Below are 27750 nucleotides of genomic sequence, written 5' to 3'. Positions count from 1 at the left end.
CGGGATTTGACTGTCACTAAATTCTGTACAGTTGTTATTTATGTTTTGAACTTGAGCATAAAGCTACTGAATGAGTTATCTTCTGTTATGCGTCCGTCGTAGTTATATAAACCAGGTTATTCGCGTTATAAGTCTTCAGATCTATCGCTGAATTACAAGGAGACGAATGCAAAACTTTTTTCTTGTTAGCAATGAGACTCGAACCATAAACAAATCATTGGGTCCACAGTCAAGCATGGTGAGAAATGGGACGTTTTCAATTCGCTGTAAAATATTATTTACATCAGTCTTTCCAAACTGTATTTGTTATTTATATAGATGCTTACCTTCAACTGGAGCACGTGCCATTTTATAGAGTTGTATAGATATATAATATAATATATATATAATAATTATGGGCAACAAAAAGCCTGTGGATCCCTCTAGGTGGTCCAGTCTATGATACCAAACTCTAAAATAAAAACAAAACACTCAAACAAACCCTTATCATTCATGTAATTATAGAGGTTAAATTATTAACCCTTTAACTCACTCAAATTAACTATGTCACATATGAAGGTAACCAGCTCCTGAAACCAATCACCCTGTTAGAAAAATACACCTTTCTTGGCTCAAGATGACTCATATCTTCCCAAAAGATTTATTTGCGTTTCCTAGTCTACTATTCTCACTATTAAATATGAAGAACAATCGTGCAACAATCTGAACTTTATTAACAATCTTAAAGACACCTCAATCAGATCCCCTTCTGTTTTACTTTCTTTTGTAAAGAGAAAACAATTTGAGAAATATTAACCTATCTCATATGTCAACCTTTCTATCCCAAACATCATTACATTAACCCCTCTTCTGGACCATTTCCTACAGTGTGGTGTTCTTTCCCGGGTAAGGAGCCTAAGACCAAACACAATATTTCAAATGTGGCCTAACCAGCGATATTTCTGTAGATACCACCTTTCAGAGGAAATACCTCATTAGGAGAAGAACTCACTCAATAAAGTAGATTTATACCCAACGAGAAGGTATCTTCCTACTTCACAAGCCGAGAATACCAACACAGGAGTTCCAATTCAGTTCCTTTTATCCATGACAAACGTGCTAGTAAAACACGAATAAAGTGTATACTACCGTTACATCAGAAACCAACAAAATCAAACATCAGTCACTCGTTTTCCAACAGCTCTGTCCGTTTGCTCGAGAGCCACCTTGGACTATTTGCTATGTCCAGTGTGGGAAAATGAACCTTGAATTTTAGCATTGTAAGTCCGTAACAAGAAACATTGAGGACACAACAAAAGTCACTTCAATCCCTTACAAGAGACACTGAAAACACACGCAAAATTACTCCCAAACTGTAACAAGAAACATAGCACAAATTTACTTCCAAACTGTAAAAACAGACAACAAGTCAAGCCTGGAACATAACAAGATACAGGTCGTACTGAAGACAATGAATCAGGAGTCAAGGATGCCGCACCCTTTACGTGCAAGTAAACAAACAAGCCAAAGGTTTAAGACAAAGTGGTGAGATCAGTTCCTCAAGCTACAAATCCCTGTTTCGACCCTCCTCAATATTGCAGCTTTCAGCCATGAAGATCAGTTTGGGTGCTTGTCTCTATATCACCAAACATGCTGTAAAACAGTTAGTGTGCTCATTTCTGTCACCAAACATGCTGTTTAACAGTTTGGGTGTTAATCTCTATCACCCAACACGCTGTTCAACAGTTTGGGTGTTCATGTGCTTCTTTGGTCACTATTAACACGTTTATTTCCAACACCTTAAAGAACACTACAGTTCTTTTAGTGAAATACTTATTAAAGTTTGAGTCAAATACTTAAAAATATGAAATTCAAAATATATTTACATAACCCGCTATTCACCAGAGTTCACAAAAAACTGAAATTTAACACAATTATGTCTTGAAGGTTGCCTTACTTTAACTCCTTCCAGAAAGTTGTCTTCTGTGGATCAAGGTTGCTCTCCGTGCAAATGTTTCCTGTTCAATGTGTTTTGAATCTTGTTTTCGGAGACAACGTTGATTATTTCACACAAACCCGTACCAAAACGTAATCAAGACATTTATCTACTAGTACAAGGAACAAGGCTTTCTCTAAATTACGTTAAAAATATTCAAGAAGTTTAAATAATAGTTCTCTATATCAGAAATATCTTTAGAAGACGTCTTCGTAGTTAAACCACAGCAAGTTTTTCTCCATCTTCACTTCCGTATGGAATTATCTTCTGCTGATGTTCGTGCCTCGTGGCACTCGAGTCTACTACGTAACAATGAATCACTAACGTTATGATTCCTAGGTCATTATCTTTCATTTGAAGTCAGTGTGTGACGTCACTTTGTTGTGCACACAAATTTCAACTGGTACAGGGAAAAAGCTTAGAACGCATATAGGTCTGGCATGACCAGGTGGGTTAAGGCGTTCGACTCGTAATCTGAGGTTCGCGGGTTCGAATCCCCATCACACCAAACATGCTCGCCCTTTCAGCTGTGAGGGGGTTTTAATGTGACGTTCAATCCCACTATTCGTTGGTAAAAGAGTAGCCCAAGAGCTGGCGGTGGGTGGTGATGACTAGCTGCCTTCCCTCTAGTCTTACACTGCTACGGGATTCCCACCACGGGTATCGAAACCCGGTGTTTAGCATTGTAAGTCCGCAGACATACTGCTGAGCCACTGGGGGCACATGTGATTTATTGCTCTCTACTCTGACATGCACACACACACACACACACATGAACAAGGGACGTCTGAGATGAAGTCTATTTCTCACGCATTATAACCCCTAAATTAGAACACCTGTGTGGTCATGATTAAATACAAACTTTACTCTGATTAATTGTCTGACTTGCAGGTTTAAATTTAAAAAACAAAAAAAAGTTTTACTTTCAGACTGATTGAAAAATAATAAAAAGATAAATTCTAACTACAAATTCTGGACAAGTTCACACATCTGTACCTTATTTTATCTTTTAGACACGTTAAGAAGTCTTCCTGTACGTTACACTAGTTTAATATGTCACTTTGAATAAGAGACTAATTCCAAAAAATAAACATATCCAAGCTAATTCCACGTTACATTTATGTACAACCTGCAAATAAAACTTCATTATGAGGGCAGTTTTATTGATTGTTATTATGACCTATCAGGATAATCACACACTAACAGCAGTTACGGGTTTGTACACTGATCGACTGGGTTTTAAATAAAAACATTTTCGTGCTATATTTATAAAAAAGATTTTACAACCGTTGGCTTAAAAGTTCAGTGTCACAGGTGACGCAACATTAAGGGCTTACACTTAAATTCAGAGGGCGCTCATTACTAACATTGTTTGTTTTGTTTTGAATTTCGCACAAAGCTACTCGAGGGCTATCTGTGCTCGCCGTCCCTAATTTAGTAGTGGAAGACTACTCTTTTACCAACGAATAGTGGGATTGACCGAAACACATGGTAACGCCCCCACGGCTGAAAGCGCGACAGGGATGCGAACCCGCGACCCTCGGATTACGAGTCGCACTAACATTTTTATCCCTTCTTAGTAAAGATAGTATTGAAATCTGTCATCCTTAACTTTTAACTTACCGAAATCTATTGAAACTATCATATATGAAAATCCTAACTGTGAACACCTACTAAACAACAACTGTGAATGCTATTTAAAACAAACCCAGAACACAAGGTTATTTTAATAGTGACCCGACAGGTGGAATAAAAAATAACATTAATATTCTTCATGACAGACAAGTAGCCGTAAAAGAATATGCTCAATACTTTGAGGCGACGGGTACAATATAAGAGTAAAAGTAAAATCCCAAAACTTGGTGGTGAGCGCTGTTTTCTAGTTGTCTTCGTTTAACGGTTCAAAATATGGACGACCAAGCATAAAAACACTTTTTAAGTAACGGAACTTGAATTTCACTTTGTTGTAATGAACGTACCTTGTTATTATCGGCCTAAAAGGCCTAACTCGACTAACTTATTTAAAACAACCTCTATCGTCCTCGTCTTCCACAAAACCTAAGCGTGTTGATAATACTCAAGTAGAGTAGTTTACCAGTGACACATTTACATTAAACCACTCAACTACTTCACGTCAGTTACGGTAGTTTACCAGTGACACATTTACATTAAACCACTCGACTACTTCACGTCAGTTACAGTAGTTTACCAGTGACACATTTACATTAAACCACTCGACTACTTCACGTCAGTTACAGTAGTTTACCAGTGACACATTTACATTAAACCACTAGACTAATTCACGTCAGTTACGGTAGTTTACCAGTGACACATTTACATTAAACCACTCGACTACTTCACGTTAGTTACGGTAGTTTACCAGTGACACATTTACATTAAACCACTCGACTACTTCACGTCAGTTACAATAGTTTACCAGTGACACATTTACATTAAACCACTCGACTACTTCACGTCAGTTACGGTAGTTTACCAGTGACACATTTACATTAAACCACTCGACTACTTCACGTCAGTTACAATAGTTTACCAGTGACACATTTACATTAAACCACTCGACTACTTCACGTCAGTTACAATAGTTTACCAGTGACACATTTACATTAAACCACTAGACTAATTCACGTCAGTTACAGTAGTTTACCAGTGACACATTTACATTAAACCACTAGACTAATTCACGTCAGTTACAGTAGTTTACCAGTGACACATTTACATTAAACCACTCGACTACTTCACGTTAGTTACAGTAGTTTACCAGCGACACATTTACATTAAACCACTCGACTACTTCACGTCAGTTACAGTAGTTTACCAGTGACACATTTACATTAAACCACTCGACTACTTCACGACAGTTACAGTAGTTTACCAGTGACACATTTACATTAAACCACTAGACTAATTCACGTCAGTTACAGTAGTTTACCAGTGACACATTTACATTAAACCACTAGACTAATTCACGTCAGTTACAGTAGTTTACCAGTGACACATTTACATTAAACCACTCGACTACTTCACATCAGTTACAGTAGTTTACCAGTGACACATTTACATTAAACCACCCGACTAATTCACGACAGTTACTGTAGTTTACCAGTGACACATTTACATTAAACCACTCGACTACTTCACGACAGTTACAGTAGTTTACCAGTGACACATTTACATTAAACCACCCGACTAATTCACGACAGTTACAGTAGTTTACCAGTGACACATTTACATTAAACCACTCGACTACTTCACGTCAGTTACAGTAGTTTACCAGTGACACATTTACATTAAACCACTAGACTAATTCACGTCAGTTACAGTAGTTTACCAGTGACACATTTACATTAAACCACTCGACTACTTCACGTTAGTTACAGTAGACACATTTACATTTACCAGTTTACCAGTGACACATTTACATTAAACCACTAGACTAATTCACGTCAGTTACAGTAGTTTACCAGTGACACATTTACATTAAACCACTAGACTAATTCACGTCAGTTACAGTAGTTTACCAGTGACACATTTACATTAAACCACTCGACTACTTCACGTCAGTTACAGTAGTTTACCAGCGACACATTTACATTAAACCACTCGACTACTTCACGTCAGTTACAGTAGTTTACCAGTGACACATTTACATTAAACCACTCGACTACTTCACGACAGTTACAGTAGTTTACCAGTGACACATTTACATTAAACCACTAGACTAATTCACGTCAGTTACAGTAGTTTACCAGTGACACATTTACATTAAACCACTAGACTAATTCACGTCAGTTACAGTAGTTTACCAGTGACACATTTACATTAAACCACTCGACTACTTCACGACAGTTACAGTAGTTTACCAGTGACCAGTGACACATTTACATTAAACCACCCGAGACTACAGTAGTTTACCAGTGACACATTTACATTAAACCACTCGACTACTTCGTCAGTTACAGTAGTTTACCAGTGACACATTTACATTAAACCACTCGACTACTTCACGTCAGTTACAGTAGTTTACCAGTGACATTTACATTAAACCACTAGACTATTCACGTCAGTTAGTAGTTTACCACTAGACATTTACATTAAACCACTCGACTACGTCAGTTACAGTAGTTTACCAGTGACACATTTACATTAAACCACTAGACTAATTCACGTCAGTTACAGTAGTTTACCAGCGACTACTTCATTCACGTCAGTTACAGTAGTTTACCAGTGACACATTTACATTAAACCACTCGACTACTTCACATCAGTTACAGTAGTTTACCAGTGACACATTTACATTAAACCACTCGACTACTTCACATCAGTTACAGTAGTTTACCAGTGACACATTTACATTAAACCACCCGACTAATTCACGACAGTTACAGTAGTTTACCAGTGACACATTTACATTAAACCACTCGACTACTTCACATCAGTTACAGTAGTTTACCAGTGACACATTTACATTAAACCACTCGACTACTTCACGACAGTTACAGTAGTTTACCAGTGACACATTTACATTAAACCACCCGACTAATTCACGACAGTTACTGTAGTTTACCAGTGACATATTTCCTTTTAACCACTCGATTAAACTCCACGATAAACTTCGACGTCTCTCAACCAAACAATTGAAGAACCGAGTAAAGGGTCGCTCTGAAATAGCGGTGCCACTTATTGCATCTACAGACACACAAATAAATCGCTGGTTTGGGTTGAGAAAATTTTTATGTAGAGGACCGAACAACGTTTCGATATTCTTCGAAAGGTTACCGAAAACGGAAGGTGACGATGACCGAAGAAGGTGGAAACGTTGTTCGCTCCTCTATATAAAAATTTTCTCAACCCAAACCAGCCGTTTTCACACATAAATTTTTTCTACGAGTGGGTTTTCTCGTCATCACTGACACAAATACACCATTACGACGTTTAAACTTGCGAAATCGACGCTTCGTGACACATGGTTATCACCTTATTACCCTCGAAGGAGGCGGTCATCTAGAAACAACATGTAACATCCTTCACGCGTATCTCTGCGGTATGTTATCGCTTTATTCTTCAACTTGAAATCCTTGTGGGTTTATCTACATCAAACCCCTTATTGCAAAGTTCATTTCTCTTGTGTTACTTTAATCGTGGTGCAAAATAAAGGTGCAGCACATTGAACAGCGCTCGCTGTACACGTTAAACAAGACAAACTCTGTAAAAGCTATTTCTCCACCGTAGCTAATCGTTAGCTTCAGGGGATATAACATCAGAATTCGGTGATCGATTCTCGTGACAAATGCAGCGCAGTGAGGTTTCCTAAGCAGTTTCGCACTTGCGCATGAGGAAGTAAACACCGATACAAGATAATCTTACGTCTATTACAGGTACAGAACACTCCAATACAAGATGATCCAATGTCTATATCATGTAGTAAACACCAATACAAGATGATCCTACGTCTATATTAGGTAGTAAACACTTCAATACAATATTATCCTACGTCTATATCAGGTAGTAAACACTTCAATACAAGATTATCTTACATCTATATCAGGTAGTATACACTACAATAGAAGATTATCTTACATCTATATCAGGTAGTATACACTTCAATACAAGATTATCTTACGTCTATATCAGGTAGTATACACTAATACAAGATTATCCAATGTCTATATCATGCAGTAAACACTTCAATAAAAGATTATCCAATGTCTATATCATGCAGTAAACACTTCAATAAAAGATTATCCAGTGTCTATATCATGTAGTAAACACTTCAATACAAGATGATCCCAAGTGTATGCCAGGAAGAAAACACTTCAATACAAGATTATCCTACATCTATATCAGGTAGTAAACACTTCAATACAAGATTATCTTACATCTATATCAGGAAGTAAACACTTCAATACAAGATTATCTTACGTCTATATCAGGTAGTATACACTTCAATACAAGATTATCCCAAGTGTATGCCAGGAAGTAAACACTTCAAATTAAAATGATCTTACGTCTATATCAAGTGGTATACAAGATGATCCTACGTCTCTTCAGCCAAACCTAATTTAGCGACAGGCGGTAGTGTAACACACAGAATGTGTATAACTAATATAGAGAGTATCTCACAGTGTTATTAGGTGTACTAGTGATATCACTTGATGATATAATGAGAAGAGTTGACAACAAGTGATAAATATATCTGATATCTGTATTATAACGTATACTAGTGATAATGTTTAATGATATAGTAATAAGTGTTTAAAATGTGTAATTTTATTCTAACGACCGTCTTGCATTACAAAATCCACGTGCATAGCACGAATGGTCATCACATAGACAAGGAAGGAAGACAACTTTTTAAATCCACAGTTTTCCTGATAATTCAAAACGGTTAATTACTGCAGAATATAACGAGGTGCTTAACTTTGTTTAGTTTAGATTCAGAATTAAAAGTCTTCTGGATTTAACGCAGCAACCCCTCTTTCAATCTGTCCAGCGAACTTAGGGGTAAGTTGGGTTAAAAGAAAGGTAAGTACACAGGTTAACAATGTCTAATTATAAAGTTTTTTCTGTTGATTAACTCAGAATAAGATACTATATGGATCAATGCAACGCAATATTCAAATTATTTATGATAAAGGTTCGCTGTGTCGTGTAAAAATAACTTCAGACACTATACGTACAAGATTATATACTCGGTGTGCACGCAAGTAGATTTACAGACTTAAAAAAAACGTAGTTAAATAAACAAGGGGTAAAAATAAAAATTACAATACTAATAACAAAATCACGTCCATTACAACCACTTCGAGTAAATTATTTATAGACAATGTTTTAATTTTTTTTAAGAAATAAAATGTCTTGAGAGTTTGGCCTACATCAAGGCAGTTTCGTAGACAAGAATTTATGTGTGTCGGTTTTATCACTATGGTGAATCAAAACCACCCAAAATTTAATATATTTTTTTCAGTCACAGTAGTTACAATACGATTATAACAATGCGGCAAGGGCATCTACACCAAATCTCCTTACTGGAACAGTAGAGTCTTCGTTCCATACTCTTGACGACTAATCTATCTATTCGAGCTTTCCTTTTAAACCGAAAAACTTTTTGTTGGAAAGTGCCACTTGCTCATCAAGCGCACGTCACAAACGCAAACAAGGCTATTCTCACGCGCTGTGGATCGATCAGTGCTGTTCATCAAACAGTGTGTCTTGTCGTTCTTCTGAGCAAATACAACTTCTAATTGAAGTAGGATTAACATATCTTATTAACGTCAGCTCTAAGCCCGTTTTGATTAAAATGCGCATCAGTGATTTGAACTAAAATAAACTCAGATTTCAAAACAGTTAGCAAGAATTATTCCAACTAGTAATTCCCCTGTCGAGACATAACTTTAGACGGAGAAAAAGGCAATTATCAGTAGCGCCCTCAGGTGATTTTAAACAGTCGAGTTTTCGTGAGAAAGCCATCAACTAATCTGAATCATTTCTAAACACATCAAGTTTACTCACAATTAGTCAATACGAACTTCTGAAACGTTTTTCCTTTCTCTTTCCACAATTTAACTAAATAAGTCCGAGTGAAGCGCGAGACACTTGGTCACCAAATAAACTTGGTGTTTAGTACTTTATTGTTGTCCAATAAATAAAATTAGTCATAAATGATTAACATTCAATGTGAAAAGGTCCCTAACCTTGTCATCATAATGTAGGCTATTTGATAATGGCAAATATGTGGTAAGATAAACCTTGAACATATTCCTAAGTTCAGCCACTTTTAATATCAGTCTACGAAAAGAAACTGGTTAATATGAAAAAAAAAAAAAAAAACAAGTTCAACCTTGAAACAAAGTACTTAATCTAAACATAAACAATCTTAATAAGCGGGGAAGAACAGGCATTGCAGAGGTAGGGTACGTTCAGCATTGTTCTCTTGGGTAATTTACAGACAACATCGAAAAATGCGGCGCTGGAAATTATGGTCATCTAGTTATTATCCCTCTCAACACGCACCCTAAATCATCTGACGGAGCCAGTTAAGTGAGGCTATGTCATTTAGCCTGGCCGTCACCTTTATTGGAGATCCTCTGGTACAATCATAATTTTGAAACAGAATTCAAGAATATTTTATCTGTTTTTAATTCCAATCCGCGACTGCCACGATGCTGAAAAGGGCCATTACTATAGCGCCCGGGGCTCTATATGTGTGCCTGGTGAGTGAGGCATGGTTAATCGAGAGACAGTTCTAAATATTTACCGATAACTCATCAAAACTCGACGCATCTCCTGGCGTGATTAAAAACCTCATTGTCTAACACGACCGAAGTGTAATAATCCTCTGGTGATAGAGAGCCAAGGTTCGGGACGCGAAGTCTTTCGTCTTTCAAAATAATGTTCAACCACATTTTTAAAAAGCCGAAAGGATCTTTCATTTATAAAACGAAATAAATATATTTTATAGAAGGTTTTTGATATAACAATAATTATTTAGGTGGCGTATACGTAGGCAGGTAGATTGTGCAACTGACAACAATCATTCCAAGAAACTATCACTTGGTAATAATTAACGATAGGTTCTAACCAAATTATTATAAGTGTTTCGTTTCAGGTTTACACTTTCATACGTTAATTAAGGAACATTCCATACTCTATATAAAAACACTACTTACATTTCATGCGCTGTGGCCGGTCTTGTTTACGCCTAGGCATGCTATAATGTCGTCCGGAACAATTCCAGCTAAAGGCGGCTGTCTTCTACACTAAAAGATATGACAACATTCAACACTTCCCGCTGCTGACCTACCATTCAGTATAATGTGAGTAAAGCTTGTGACGTCAAAAACGATAGACAGGTGGCACGCTGAGAATCATGGGAATTGTTTCCCTCTTTCCGCCTGACAGCGGACTTATTGAGCGCCATCTAGTGGACACCAAGAGCATTTGCGAATAATTTTGTCAAATGTTTGGGTGAGTGGAAGAGATTTAATAAACTTTAACACCACCTTCTGTTACTTTCACGTGGTTAAAAGTAATAACGGTAACTTTAAGTGTTAGATTTAGAGTATTAAATTTAGGTCTTAATTTTAAATTTGAACAGCAACTCCACGAAATAGGATCAGTAAAAATCAAGTACTACGTATTAATACAATGAAATGAAAAATATATACTTCACAAATCTTTATTTCCACATTATATTGTACAACTTTAAAAACTTTCTACCCTAATCCTTCGCCGGTGGTTTAGCAGCATGTTTGAGGGCTTATAACACTAGAGTTTCGATAGCAATAGTTGGTAGAGAAACAATAGCTATTAAAAATATTTACGTTAAGAGATTGAACAAATTGTTCAAAGACTAAAACTAAAATACATTATAAAAATTAAAATAAAAACACACAACCAATCTGTAACAAGGTTACTATTTAAGATAAAACGTTTTAAAGTTCTAGGAAATTTAAATATGTGGGAAGTATGTAGAACCACGGAAGAGAATGCTCGAAATAACACTGCCACCTGTTGTTTAAATTAGTACTTATCAAATTACAAATTACTTTCATTGTCAGGAAGTTATCCAATTGAGTTAGAAATTTATTTTCATTAAATGACAAATTTTTGGTCAGTAAACAGATTTTGAAAACACAAATATCATTTTATCAGAGAAAATTCGTTTCACAAAAAACAAACAAACCATTACTGCTACATTTAGATATATGGCATAGCGCGTCAAGGCGTGCGCTTCGTAATCTGAGGGTCGCGGGTTCGCGCCCGAGTCGTGCCAAACATGCTCGCCCTCATAGCCGTGGGGGCGTTATAATGTGACGGTCAATCCCACTATTCGTTGGTAAAAGAGTAGCCCAAGAGTTGGCGGTGGGTGGTGATGACTAGCTGCCTTCCCTCTAGTCTTACACTGCTAAATTAGGGACGGCTAGCACAGATAGCCCTTGAGTAGCTTTGTGCGAAATTCCAAAACCAAACAACCAACCAACATTTAGATATAAAAATGTGGTTCAGAGATATAAATACTTCACTTTAAATGACCCTAAAGCAATGGGGGATCTCCAACAAAATCTTAGAAATAAGGCGAATTAATACACGTTTCATGGTATGAACTTTGACACAATTATTACGATGTAACAGCGCACGTTTGCGCCTTGCTGGTTGAAGGAGAGAAACTAATACGATAAGGCGGGCATATTAAGTGTGGCTTTCGACGTGACCACTTCTACTCCATCACGAAGCACAAGGGACATTGTTTGTGTATTAAAAGCTGTCAATGCATTTATAAGCTAAACCATGTTAAATTCTATATCCATGTAATTTTAAAATTGTTACCAGTAATAATGAGAGCTAGAACTTGGTTTTAATATCCCATATAAGGAACAGATGGAAAATGTTTCCACTCTAACTTTACATAATACGTGATATTTCCAACACCTCTACTGATAAAATGTCAGCGCAATTTCTGTATCTTTCAAGACGTAAATAACCTTCATATATTCATGTTTGAATTAAAAAGAAAAAGATCTTTGTGCAACTGATTACTTGGCCTGTCGCTAGTGGTGCGACAAATAGGATTTCAGGTTGTATCTGCAGAGATGCTAAACACAAGTCTAAAGATGTTATAACTTCATTGTACAGGGCACTGGTTAGACCACGTATGGAGTATCGCATTCATTATTTGGCTCATAACCTTAGGAAGGATAAGTTATTAGAAAGGGTTTAAAGCTTACTAGAATGGTTCCTAAGATGGAGGGTTTGTCATACAACGAAACGTTGAGTGTATGTAATTGAATACAAAGCAATACAATGGGTTATCTGTGCTCTGCTCACAACAGGTATCAAAACCCGGTTTACTAGCGTTATAAATCTGCAGACATACCGCTGTTTCACTGAGAGCGGCGAAAATGTTCAAATGTGTGAAATTGTTTTCTCTTGAAAATAGATGAGTTAGGGATATTTATGTTAACTATACCAAATGGATTTGGTAGTGTTGATGAATCATGTGTTTTACTATTTTTTACATATTTATCAATGAAAACAGTAGGACTAAGGAACACAAGTATAAATTTTTTTTTAACAAGGTGATTGGATTCCTATAATGGATTCCCTTCCGATGGTGTGGAGACGCATTAAACATAAGCGAGTTTAAAAGAAAGCTTGATACGTACATGGATAAGGGCTGGCTTTGAGGTTGTTTTATTTAATAATCGTTTAAAAAATGGTACAACCAAAAAGGATCAAGATATTCGTTGTTGTCCTTATACATTGTTATCTGTAAAATTAAGATTTATTATCCCTCGTATCATGCGTAACACGCGCAATTAATTAATTACCCAATTTTGTAAAGTTCGGATCCCACGTTTTCGATTGATATTAATAGACAAAACTTGATCAAATTAATAAATTTAAATCAGTATAAAATTTCATATGATTAAATATTTATTATGAAAAATAGTTTTGTTTTAAAAAAATACGTCATAAAGGCTAGTACACTACACCCTTATGCAAATTAATTGAAACAAATGGTCATTTTACAATATTTTCAGCATGGCGGCCGGTGTAAGCTCGCTGGATCAGCTGATTTTCTTTAATGGTCTTTTTTTCACACAGATAGCGTCATTAGCTATGTTTTGCAGTACGATCGATCTATTTTTGGGATATATGACGAAAATTTGAGGAATATTACGTCATTCGAAATTGCGTTAGAAGGGTAAGGAGACTAGTCAAAAAACAACTTCTTACCAACTCAATGAAGAAAAGACGGTATCAGTGGGGTCTGAAATACAAGAACTGGATGCAAGAACAATTGGAACAAGAGGAAAGTGTTATTCAGTGACGATACTCATTTCTTCGTACAGGGTCAAAGAAGTTCGCAGATCTCCAGGTGAGAAACTTCAAGAATCTCACATCAATCAGTTCGTAAAACATACCTTGAAGGCGATGTTTTGGGGCTTTGTCAGCTAATAAAGGCGGTTATATCATGTATTAATTTGTAATTCTCAGAAATAAAACGCAAAAAAATTGAAAAAATCGTAATTTTCCGTCTTGTTTCAATTAATTTGCCCAAGGGTGTACATATCATACTATTCGAGCGTCATTTGTTCTTGCACATAGAATCACAGCAAGTGTTAATTATACTTCTTTGCAAGAACTGAAGTTCGTCTGACACGACAACGTATTTGGCCTATTAGTAGCTCAGCAAAACGAATCAACTGAAATCAGGCTAACATTTTGGAAAAAAAAAATTCATTATGGAAACTATTTTTAATTCCAAAAATGGATATCATAATGGATTCTAAATTCAATACGATCGAAATGTTGATAGTAGCACACTTTGAATCACCGTAAGGCTTAGCACTGCCTGTTTGCTGACTAGACCAGTAAGTTCAGTCAAATGAATAAATGCAAATGAGGGTAAGATTTCCTATAAATTATTTTTTAATTAATAAACTAGTTTTAGTTTCAAAAATAGAATATCATAATGGCTGTTAAATTACCTATCACACAATACGAGCACCATTCCACTAACTGGAAGAAATCTCACTTGTGAAGTTCGTCTGATAAGATGCATATAGGCTTGCCGTTTTTAAAAACAAATTAGCGCCATCTCATCTTTCCCACTATTTACAACTAAGTGAACACCCTAACTTAGGATCTAGCAATATAATGATACGTATAAAAACATCAAGAAATAAAGATCGCTGAACAAATAAGATTATACAACATATATCGGGACCTTATATTGATGTGAAACATTTTGTTTGAGAATAGGCGCAAGAGGTTGAGTTACAAACTAATTTATGAAACTAAATACCAGTTTCTTTGTGAAAATGGAATTTGGTCGTTAAGTTAATACAAATTCGCACCTTGAATTGAAGTCGAGAACGTTTTCTTTGAAATTAAGACGAGCCCCTATCAGTACATAGAAAAAAACGCCCAAATGCGTGCTTAAACTCATTTTATATCACAGTTATTTTATTTTTATATTTAAAGTTTTTTTTTTAATTTTGCACAGCTACTCGAGGGCTATCGGTGCTAGCCGTCCCTAATTTAACAGTGTAAGACTAGAGGGAAAGCAGCTAGTCATCACCACCCACCGCCAACTCTTTTACCAACGAATAGTGGGATTCACCGTACCATTATAACGCCCCCACGACTGAAAGAGCGAGCATTTTGGTGCGACCGGGATTCGAACCCGTGACCCTCAGATTAACCCACCTGGCCTTATTTAAAAGTAAAAATGCACACAAATCGCGTCTACTTTATGTTATATTCCAATCAGTATTGGATATTTTGCGAGCCCAAATTATGCAAAAATGTTTTATAGATGGATTATTTTCTTGTACAACCCTTTATAGAAGTGTAACAACACAAACAACTTTAATAGGACTACTACAAAGATTAGGTATCTGATGATAGTTTTGTCACTTTGCGTGTTTCGGTTCCTTGACTTGGTAAAACCATTCGCTTTTAACTGATAACTTTCAGTTTATAAACTTGTGTTTTTATTGTATCTCATCGACTTTAAAATTCACGAGACGTTTCTTGTGTTTTTCACTCGAACTGGTTCTAATTATTTTATTGGTTAAAAGGTCCTTACAAGAAAAATAAAACTTAATAAAATGACGAAAACGTTACAATAACACCTCCCCCCTCTCTAAAGCGTCATAATAGTAAAATACACAGGCACAGTATTCGTTATGTTTATATTCATTTATTAACTGAATAATTTATTAATCATTTTTACTATTTTAAGGAGATATTTTCAAATAACTAAAGTTTAAACATTTAGGAATTTAATAAAAAGTCTCAAAACTGTTTTAATCACTTGATAAAAATTTGTACAGTTTTTATCTTAAGGTTAAGATAAAAATCATTTAAAGTGTTTAGCTGTTAAATTACAAAAAAATCATAAATAAATGTTTTCATATACAAAGCCACGCCTGCTTTAAACAATGAAATCAGTGATTGGATTATCTACTTTGTAAATATTTAAACTAGATTTAAGTCAAGCATATACAATGTTGAAACCACAGTAAACAAATCTATGATTTGTGTAAAAACAGTGTTACTAAACTTGCTATATTTTACAATTTATTTATTCTCACATACAAACTTTAAAAACACAATTTTATCAAAGCAACGTTAAAGACGGTTTAATTTTTTTTACATAATTTCAGGGTTGTTAAAACATTTAACGCTACCAGCCGAATGGAATTGTTAATATTAATCTAGCTTATAAAAAACTGAGAATCAACAGTTCTAATTTTAAATCTATAAATTCAAGCAATGTTACAAGTTCTTGAAACAATCTGATGTGAACAACTTATCACAGTTAGTGAATTATAGTTTTATTTACCTATATTATCCATATAATACTTTCTTTATTACACAACTACTTAGAACCTAGTAACTTGTTGAAAGCAGTAGAGTCAAAACTAAATAAAAATACAGTAACTTAACCTAAGATACTCAATAGATGGTGTTATTGAAGGGAACATTTATACTGTGATGGTTAGACTCAAATTAAAGTCTATTTCAAATAACAGTAGTAGCAAATTCTAACTAGATACAAACACTGAAACCACACTTCACCCAGATGCAACGTCTAATCTATAATACCAACAAAGCTAAAAATAAATACAAGCATCCATCGAAAATGACAAGTGATTATTTAGTTAAAAACAAAAGAAGTGGGGGGGGCATGATCATCATGTATTAATGAAGTTAAAAAATTTGTAAAACCTTCCAAAATTCATGAGAAATCTCCAATATGTTTTATTTCAATAACACCATACACAACAACCTAAAACTATTTTTAGTCCTTAAATCGATAATTCTGTATAAATGATTGCTTACTCATCGTCACAACATAACACTAAGTGTTCTAAGAATTAACACTGAAGGCTAAGTTCATTTATGTTTTGAAACAATTAAAAACTTTTACCATAATATAAGAACTATATGACAAAGAACAATCAAAGTCTTAGAGATAACACTTTTGTAATGTTATACTAGTAGGGCTGCAACACCTAATCCTATCAAATCGTTTTTTTTTGTTTTTTTTTCTTCAAGAATTTCTTTGTAACATGTATACAAACAAAATCAAACATGCAAAAACATATGAATGAATATGTTAATATTTGAACACAAAATAGCACTGAAATCATACAAAAAAGATAAACATACAATAAAATTGATTAGGCTAAAAAAACCTACTCTTTCTGTCAGATTTCTTACACATTAACTGACCCTTTACAAATAAAATCATTTGCAATCCCCTACACCTCTTCAGTGTGCACTAAATGTGTTAGTGTAACAGCTGTCATATATAATTCTGAACAAAATTCAATTAGATATTCGGGAGAATATTCTTTCAAACAGAAGCAGAGCTGAAGAGGTTAGAATAGTTCTAAAACTGACACTAGGTGGTGTTTTTCTTATGCCATCACACATTTTAGCATTAAAAAATATTTACATGATACACAAAAATACCTACTACAGCTATTACATTTATCGTACAATTAACTACACTTTTAATATGCCTGAGAAGGTTTTAAAGTTAACTTCTTACTTAATAAAGAGCTAGGTTGCACACTTGAGAATTACAAATAATACAAGTGACAAATACAAAACCCTAATGTACAGTTTCTATGTTACAAAATCCAAAAGATCTGATGACAAACAATGGTGTATAATGTGTAACTATGTCTGTAACTAGGCTCACACCACATCAATTAACTACAACTTTGATTTATGTTTTAAAAAGAGATAAATTTCAAACAAACCTAGGATAAGTATAAATCATCAACAATGAACTTAAAAGTGCCCTCTAAAAAACTGTACACAATTTGATGAATCACCAATATTTCTTTAACATACATTTGTAAACTATTTGGCTTGTTGGTAGATTATCAAATCAAAAGTCTCAAAACAGTGACGAAAAACTGGGTTAAAAAGAACCAAAAACTATGGCAAGCCACCAGGTTTACAAGAGAATTGTTACCATCAGCTCACCAGTGCCAACAATACAATATTTTCAATCACTCTCGACAGTTCAATAATTTGATATAATAAATCATTACGGCAAATACTTTGAAGTGGTTGTCGCTTACACACTTCTTAACCCAGGCAATATCCACACATAAGATCCATTATGAACACATTCCCTGTCCATTAGGCCTACTTTAACTTTCCACAAGTTATAGAACCATCTTGTATTTAAATAGTAAAAAGGTGTATATTACCAGTTACATAATATACAGCAATGAAAACTCTACTTACAATATTTCTTAATAATGAATATACACTAGTTCATGACTTGTGAGTTCTTCAGGACCTGTAAGTCCACCACAGACAGTTTACCAAATGGTTTTATATCTTGCTCATGTAGCAGCACACTTCACATCATATATTGGAGCACACAACAAAAAATCAGATTGTTAAATATTCAAAACAATAAGCAAACCCAAAAACAATTCGTACCTTCTAATATCAAACAAACAATCAGCACAACAATACCTCTCAAACAATTGTGTGTTAATATGTATTCGAGCGTCTGTAAGTGTGTGTATGTGTAATCTGTACAATTTTTTTTTTACAATGATTGCAAAGGTTCATATTGAAATCACAATACCTTGAATACAAAGTCTCTTGATGTGCAACAGTTGTTACTGCTTGCTGAACTCTACACTATTTCTTTTCATTGTGCACAATTTTAGTTTATGTGTGTATCTTGGTTCAGTCCACCTGGATGGCAGAGTTATACAGAGATGCTGAAGACCACAACGAAGTGCTTTAGAAACAAGTCATCTGTTTACACGAGTTTTATTATACTAATGTTAATTTTTAAAAAAAGAAAACTAATACAGCACGAGGTTTTTACAATGTAGCACTTTGCAACTGAACATTCCAATATACTGACTGCAGACGTATAGCCACAAAAGGAAGACATACTATGTCTCGGCTTCAAAATGCTACTTTGTCGGATTCCAAGGATGAAGTGTGTCCAGCCGTCTGTAAAAGAGCAAATATGGAACTCTAGGTGGACTGGGTGAAAGAAGCTGAGAGTCTGTGATAACAGTTATAGTGCTATCATCATAGCGAAGCCAACTGCCACTTCCAACGTGGTATGCATCAGTGATGTAGTGTCCTTTGCTCAAGTCCTTTCCTTCATGGCATACCACTAAAAATTAAGTAAGTGTTAGGTAAACACACACTGCACACATACAATAAAAAATAATGGAAAGATAAAGTTATACAAACAATAAATAGCAAGGGTTATTTTAAACTTCCCACATGAAACATTAAACCTGCATTATCTAAACATCCTTGCTGGTTACTTCTAGTAAAGTACTTACTAAACAAAAACAATTTTTTTCCCTTCAAGATAAAAGCACGATAAACTGCAAATTCCAAATCTCCATTTTGAATTTCAGGCTTCTAATTCAAACAATCCTAAGTGTACAACCTGAAAGTTGGATTTCTCACAATCTGTTTGACGTAAAGCTCCTTTAAAATAAACAAGTTATAAATATCTAAACTTCTTACATCAAACAAGATGTAATCATGTTTGTAATCAAGTACAAAGCCACACAATGGGCTCTGTCCACTACGAGTATCGAAATCTGGTTTCTAGTGGTGTGAGTTTGCAGACATATTTTGTCCATGTTACTATCTTTTGACAGTAACTTCTTGAACACTAACAATTTGTAATTAATGGTATTCTACAGATGACTTTACCACAACACATTTTTGTATAATTTATAAAAACAGTAAAGATGCAAAGTTTATTAAAAACAGTGAGAAAACATGTCAACCATTGATACACTGTTAATCTTGTGGCACTGTTAGGTATTACTGATAAAAAAAATCCTGTAATGTTTGACATCCTAAGACATTTTCCAAGTGGTATATATTTATACATGTAAAGGCTGTACACGTAAGGTCTCCTGTATTGGAAGAACCAAACACCATATACTCGCTAGAGCCAATGAACATAAAATTTCCCTGAAAAACACACAAAAAACTCAAGTAATCCTGTTTCCTCTACACAGCAACATAATAAACAAACAGGACACAAACTAACATATCAAATTTAAACATCTTTTTGTAAACAACACTGACATGGAATTACTGATGAGAAAGACCATTTACAGTAAATAACTTTCACCAACACTAAACAACCTCCAGTCTTGGTTTAATTATAACATTTACTGATATGTATACTACTTTGTTTGTTACTCAATTTTATGTGATATAATTTTGAATAAATTACTGTTATTATAGCTTTGTGTTTCAGTTAATTAAGAATGATATAATTTTATTTTGCTTTAGATACTAAAGATGGAATTGTTGAATTCTGAAAAACTTATAAATATTTAAAAATAAACCATGCATAATTTATTACAGTTATTTAAAGCTTTCTATAAAATACAATACTTGTGCTTAAAGAAAAAAAAAATGAAATTTTGGATTCTCTTCCAAAATTACTTTAAATAAAGAAACTGAGTACTTATGTAGAAATATTTATAAACAATTACAAATAAACAAAGGAATATGATGAAACAATCATCTTCTACATACCAGCAAACAACTTGTAAGACCGTAGAGGTCGAGCACTATACTTCCTTCTGACCCCTGAAGACAAGGTCTCTACAAAAATCATTTAAATGAAACAATCACAATATTTTATAAACACGTGTTTAATAGACAGTCTTGAATACTGAAAATATCAAACATGTGAAAAACTAATGAAATTCAAAAAACTAAAATGTTTCACAGGCCTACGAAACTAGCACAGCACGTACAGTAATGAGCTGCATATAGTTTATATATAGTACATAATTTTACTATGCCCTCAGTTGTGTGTGCAGCTCATTACTGTACGTGTAGGCCTACGAAACTAGCACAGCACGTACAGTAATGAGCTGTATATAATATATATATAATTTTACTATGCCCTCAGTTGTGTGTGTAGCTCATTACTGTACGTAACTAGCACAGCACGTACAGTAATGAGCTGCATGACAATAACATCACACAACCTTTACATGTAGACATATCTACTACAATAAAAAGTCCTACCTTCTGATATTTCCAGATCTATTGAAAAGTTAACATCCTTAAGAATTTTCTTAGGTCCACCTCTGTTGTACACAAATCTCTTCAGGTGTAATATAAGCACTAAAGGAAGCATACTGAAAGAACTTTGACGAAACGCTTCGACCTAACAGAAGAACGAAACCATTAGACAAGTTTACAGTTTGAAACAATTCTGATAAAGTGAAGATATTAGCAAGCACAGATACTGTAATGTAGAACTATTGCATGTCTAGACAACAAGACTGGAAACAGTAATACACACAAGGTTAAATAGATGTGAACATTATAGAAACATTAAACACAGATTACAACAGTAATACCCACAAGGTTAAATAGATGTGAACATTATAGAAACATTAAACACAGATTACAATAGTAATACCCACAAGGTTAAATAGATATGAACATTATAGAAACATTAAACACAGATTACAATAGTAATACCCACAAGATTAAATAGATGTGAACATTATAGAAACATTAAACACAGATTACAATAGTAATACCCACAAGGTTAAATAGATGTGAAATTAGAAACATTAAACACAGATTACAATAGTAATACCCACAAGGTTAAATAGATGTGAAATTAGAAACATTAAACACAGATTACAATAGTAATACCCACAAGATTAAATAGATGTGAACATTATAGAAACATTAAACACAGATTACAACAGTAATACCCACAAGGTTAAATAGATGTGAACATTATAGAAACATTAAACACAGATTACAACAGTAATACCCACAAGGTTAAATAGATGTGAACATTATAGAAACATTAAACACAGATTACAATAGTAATACCCACAAGATTAAATAGATGTGAACATTATAGAAACATTAAACACAGATTACAATAGTAATACCCACAAGGTTAAATAGATGTGAACATTATAGAAACATTAAACACAGATTACAATAGTAATACCCACAAGATTAAATAGATGTGAACATTATAGAAACATTAAACACAGATTACAATAGTAATACCCACAAGGTTAAATAGATGTGAAATTAGAAACATTAAACACAGATTACAATAGTAATACCCACAAGGTTAAATAGATGTGAAATTAGAAACATTAAACACAGATTACAATAGTAATACCCACAAGGTTAAATAGATGTGAAATTAGAAACATTAAACACAGATTACAATAGTAATACCCACAAGGTTAAATAGATGTGAACATTATAGAAACATTAAACACAGATTACAACAGTAATACCCACAAGGTTAAATAGACGTGAACATTATAGGAACATTAAACACAGATTACAATAGTAATACCCGCAAGGTTAAATAGATGTGAACATTATAGAAACATTAAACACAGATTACAACAGTAATACCCACAAGGTTAAATAGATGTGAACATTATAGAAACATTAAACACAGATTACAATAGTAATACCCACAAGGTTAAATAGATGTGAACATTATAGGAACATTAAACACATTACAATAGTAATACCCACAAGGTTAAATAGATGTGAACATTATAGAAACATTAAACACAGATTACAACAGTAATACCCACAAGGTTAAATAGATGTGAAATTAGAAACATTAAACACAGATTACAATAGTAATACCCACAAGGTTAAATAGATGTGAACATTATAGAAACATTAAACACAGATTACAACAGTAATACCCACAAGGTTAAATAGATGTGAACATTATAGGAACATTAAACACAGATTACAATAGTAATACCCGCAAGGTTAAATAGATGTGAACATTATAGAAACATTAAACACAGATTACAACAGTAATACCCACAAGGTTAAATAGATGTGAACATTATAGAAACATTAAACACAGATTACAATAGTAATACCCACAAGGTTAAATAGATGTGAACATTATAGAAACATTAAACACAGATTACAACAGTAATACCCACAAGGTTAAATAGATGTGAACATTATAGAAACATTAAACACAGATTACAATAGTAATACCCACAAGGTTAAATAGATGTGAACATTATAGAAACATTAAACACAGATTACAATAGTAATACCCACAAGGTTAAATAGATGTGAACATTACAGAAACATTAAACAGATTTCAACAGTAATACCCACAAGGTTAAATAGATGTGAACATTATAGAAACATTAAACACAGATTACAATAGTAATACCCACAAGCTAAAATAGATGAGAAAATAGAAACATTAAACACAGATTACAAACAGTAGCTCTTTCCAGAATCAGTTTAACTTTGTTGTGTCAATTTTATCAGATCTTTCAAACCTGTGGTGTAACATACAGTTTCAAAATTTCACCTTCATACAGTTTCTCAAAAGATAAGAACATTACAAAATGTGGAACTTACTTCTTGCTTGGTTTCGGTACAAGTATAGTCTTGGATTGGTTCTTTAGCAGTCATGTGAGCGAGTGCATCATTTACCCACTGAACATCGTCAGCCTGATGGAAGTGAAGCAGCAACATTTATTTTACATTCAACAATGAAAAATGTAATAAACACCTATTTAGTTATCTTTGTTCCTATAACTGCAAAGCTTGTATTCAAACCTTCTAAACAAATATCACTTTACCTTCCATAAATTCTACTCATTGTTTCACAAACCACAACTATATTTGGGAATTAACTGCTCTTGGTCATAGAACCAAAGAAAGACCATTAAGAAGGTTGGTTGGTTGATTTAGTGTTTTATGGCACAAAGCAGCTGCATTAAGAAGGTATTTCTAATAATTCAGTATGGATAATAAAAATTATTAAACCAACCTGAATGTCCAATGGTAAAGTAAAGAAAGGCTGTAGGTTTGTTGAAGTTTCATTTGCAACAGTTAGTACTGTTGTAAGTTGCCCACCAAATATGTCAGAGATAGGAGAGTCTGAGAAACACATCTGAAAATAAAAGTTTGTAACTTTCTAAATGCTGTATGCAGTACAAACAAAAGGATATTAAAAATTCAGATAAATGAATATATATAGTAGGTGACTACAGGTCAAGAGAAAGTATATATGCAAGTTGACAGCATGCAATTTGTACCAATGTTAAAATAGCAGTTCACAGTGCACTCTCTCTCTGAGCACATGAAGCAAGTCCAAAACTTGAATAATATACGTTTGCACATAACTTTGACCTTGACAGTGACATCAACTTCAAAAGTGACCAAATGTTTTCATCTGGCAGTAAAAACTCCAATGTCTGAATTTGAACTGTCTACAAAAATTTATATTCCTTGCATAAAGTGGTAGAAGAAATAATCTGTCAAACATAGATTTCTTCTGGCTTACTGAACGTACAGTCAGAAGTACACAGATTTATTCTGGCTTACCAAACGTACAGTCAGAAGTACACAGATTTATTCTGGCTTACCAAACGTACAGTCAGAAGTACACAGATTTATTCTGGCTTACCGAACATACAGTCAGAAGTACACAGATTTATTCTGGCTTACCGGACATACAGTCAGAAGTACACAGATTTATTCTGGCTTACCAAACATACAGTCAGAAGTACACAGATTTCCTTTAGCTTACCGAATGTACAGTCACCTTCTTGTTGTCAGGATCATGTTCTTCCACACCTCCTGTGATGTGTCCATTTGACAAGTTGTCTTCATGTCCATCTACAAGATTTAGACTTTTATTAAATCTTCAAACTACAAACATATTATAACACTTCATAGCATAGCTTTACAAATCTTTAACATGTTCATACAAAATGTAGCTTTCAAGTTAGCTTCGTTTCTGACCCCCATTAACTCTTTTCACTCCATCAATTCAAACACAAACCTGTTATTATGTTTTAAATCTTTGTTTCATCCCTATTGAATTCAAATTGTTACATATTAAAAGTACGGTACTTTCAAAGTTTGATATGTATAAATTTAAAAAAATTACTGAAGTCCTGTCCTTAAAGTGGATTTTATTGACCTAAAATAATTTCAAATTCCATAATTTCTGTCAATACAATAAAGACTGTTGAAAAGTTTGACTATAATACTAAAAACTTGTGAATATTTCAATAAACACAACTGAACATAAAGAAAGGTAGTTAAGTAAGTTCATTCCAGTTTCCAATATTTTTTTTTATAAAATATATATCTAAAAGAAACACAAGATATATGATGGACAACAAATTAGTCTTACTAAAGTAAATTCTCAAGTATAAATACACTTCCTTGCTTGGACAAGTACCAAATTTCTATTTCTCTCTTATTATTTTTAAACAAAATCTAATTACATATAAAAATTAAAAACTTATTAGATAATATTTAATGGGCAGAAAAATAATTCCACGAGACCAACTCAAGTTAACTACATCAACTGATTATAACACAGATTGTTTACACGAGTTTTACTGCTGAGTGTCATTCTCTTACTATTTCACTAGAGTTGGGTGTTAGGGTTAAAAAAGATAAATTGTAGCCCACAAAAAACTTAGTATTTATTCAAGAGATTTCAGAAACAGGAGAACTGCAAGATGACAAGAATTATGTTTTATTAGCATGAAAAATCACTTTACTCAAGATAAACTTACTGTAGTCTTCATAAAACCTTGGATATCTTTAACCTAACTTTTTTGTGTAGAACAAGTTTGTGAAGTTTGCTAAAAACTTTAAAATTTTGTGCAGACACAGTAAATTTGGGATTATAGTAAACACCTATATACAGCTTTACAGAAACAGGGTCAGTCCAATGGGACTAACACCTTTCACAAATATTGGGCAAGGCTTACTGCTTTATTTGGCCAGAGAAAATCCCACTTTTACACACCTGTAGTTCTCCACATTACACAGGTAGAGTTAACAACAACAAATATTCTTACTGTATTTATTTCCTACAGAACCCTTGTAGTTATCGAGCACAGCCACCATTTCTTCATGTAGTCCATTAAGCAAAAAACCAATAACCTCTTCAGCATCTTGCTGGCAATCCTTTAATGAATAATTGAAAGTAATATATTACCACTAAGGAAAACATAAACAAACTCATCATGAATACCAAAAGCTCTTGGACAAAGTCTAAAAATACATCAATATCTAAATTATAGAATTTAAATAACCTCAGGCATATGCTATGGACATCATGCACATTTTAAATTAGAAAAACAATAGTTTTTTCTTTTACAACGACAACAAAAATTATTTAATGTATTAATTTTCTAACAGGAAGGCACATAGCTTTAACAGCTAACTAATCTTCTGTTCATAATAAGTCTTTTAAAACACAGCATCACACAGAGAAGAGCACTGTGGATAAGCCTACAAACAAGAACGGACATTCACTTTTGTCAATAGCTATAAAATAACTTTTCTTTTCCAAGCCACAAACTGATGGTTTATAATCTTCATTACAATTACTTATGATTTAAGAAAAGTGTGGTTAGATTTGTATCTTAAGTATCTTGTTAATGTATCTTTAAGGAGAGTACACTTAAGAAATACATTAACCAGGTATGTGACCATGATAATGCAAGCCACACACCTGTTTAATGTATCTCAAGTGTACTCTCCTTAAAGGTACATTAACGAAGTGTGTGGCTCACGTTACCACGGTCACAACAATCACGCTCCTCAGAAAAGCTTTGTTGTGAAATGTATGGAAACTAATCTTTCCACTGAATTCAATTTTCAACAGTCACTAATATTAAACAAAAACTATGAACCACATTGAGCAAACTTACAACACCTTTAAGGTTAAAATTTCAAAAGTGGCAAAATTTCTGGCTACAATAGTTTTATGAACTGACAGCATTTAATCTGTCAGACTTCATCATGTAGATCTAACAGTTTTAGACACTAAAAGCTTTTCAGCAGCTAAAATAGTTTCCTATACAAGATATTTTTGCTCCAAGCCTTCTATATTTACAGTTGTATCATTTGCTAATTGTAAAATATCTTTCACTCCATGTTATGAAACTGTTTTACATACAAAACATACCTGAAAGCAGTCTGGTTTCAGGGTAGTGAGCAAAGAATACACATAGTGAGGTTCGAAAGGCACCCCAAAACTGAGGTCTTCCTTTCTTTTCCTTTTGCTGCCATATGGCATTGGTGAGAACTCATTCATGAAACACGTCCTAAAGCAATGCCAAAGAAACGAACAACTACATAAAGATGGTGCAAACAACCATGTATTCCACACTACACGAGGCATTTATCCAACAGTAAATACCTCAAACTTTCTAAAGAGTTAAAACAAATATGTGAAACAAGATCTTAATTATTAGCACTGTTCATCTATTACTGAAAATAACAACCTGATTCTATTTGATGCACTGCACACAAGTTAAATGTAACAATTATAACTTAAGTAGGCCCGGCATGGCCAAGCGCACAAGGAGTGCGACTCGTAATCTGAGGGTCGCAGATTCGTGCCTGCGTCGTGCCAAACATGCTCGCCCTCCCAGCCGTGGGGGCATTATAATGTTACGGTCAATCCCACTGTTCGTTGGTAAAAGAGTAGCCCAAGAGTTGGAACTGGGTGGTGATGACTAGCTGCCTTCCCTCTAGTCTTACACTGCTAAAATAAGGGCGGCTCGGTGCAGTGGGCTAACAACCTACTCAAATACTTGAAGAATCCGCAAGCTATTGCGGCCCTATGTTCCTTGATGGAATCTAATGGTGAATGAATGAATGAATGAATGATGAATGAACACAGG

At 34.1% G+C, this 27750-nt stretch overlaps 2 protein-coding genes across 2 annotated transcripts in view; both read right to left on the bottom strand.

Moving 5' to 3' along the window:
* LOC143258260 (protein tiptop-like) overlaps window positions 1–10813 on the bottom strand; it is a 67474-nt gene extending 56661 nt beyond the window's left edge. The window contains exon 1 of the mRNA XM_076517240.1: window positions 10663–10813. Coding sequence (XP_076373355.1) covers window positions 10663–10702 — 40 coding nt within the window. The 5' untranslated portion in view covers window positions 10703–10813. The remainder of the gene's footprint in view (window positions 1–10662) is intronic.
* Window positions 10814–15684: 4871 nt separating this feature from the next.
* The window catches only part of LOC143258250 (uncharacterized), a 29044-nt gene continuing 16978 nt past the window's right edge, over window positions 15685–27750 (bottom strand). The window contains exons 7-14 of the mRNA XM_076517235.1: window positions 27030–27168; window positions 25915–26023; window positions 24624–24712; window positions 23862–23984; window positions 23447–23539; window positions 21077–21218; window positions 20576–20644; window positions 15685–19175 (exon numbers count right to left, since the gene is read on the bottom strand). Of these exons, the coding sequence (XP_076373350.1) occupies window positions 18967–19175; window positions 20576–20644; window positions 21077–21218; window positions 23447–23539; window positions 23862–23984; window positions 24624–24712; window positions 25915–26023; window positions 27030–27168 (973 nt within the window). The 3' untranslated portion in view covers window positions 15685–18966. The remainder of the gene's footprint in view (window positions 19176–20575; window positions 20645–21076; window positions 21219–23446; window positions 23540–23861; window positions 23985–24623; window positions 24713–25914; window positions 26024–27029; window positions 27169–27750) is intronic.

This window comes from Tachypleus tridentatus, chromosome 1 (assembly GCF_004210375.1).
Source record: "Tachypleus tridentatus isolate NWPU-2018 chromosome 1, ASM421037v1, whole genome shotgun sequence".
Classification (NCBI taxonomy): Eukaryota; Metazoa; Arthropoda; class Merostomata; order Xiphosura; family Limulidae; genus Tachypleus; species Tachypleus tridentatus.
The sequence above is the reverse complement of the archived record's forward strand: the minus strand, read 5'-3'. Positions and strand labels throughout refer to the sequence as shown.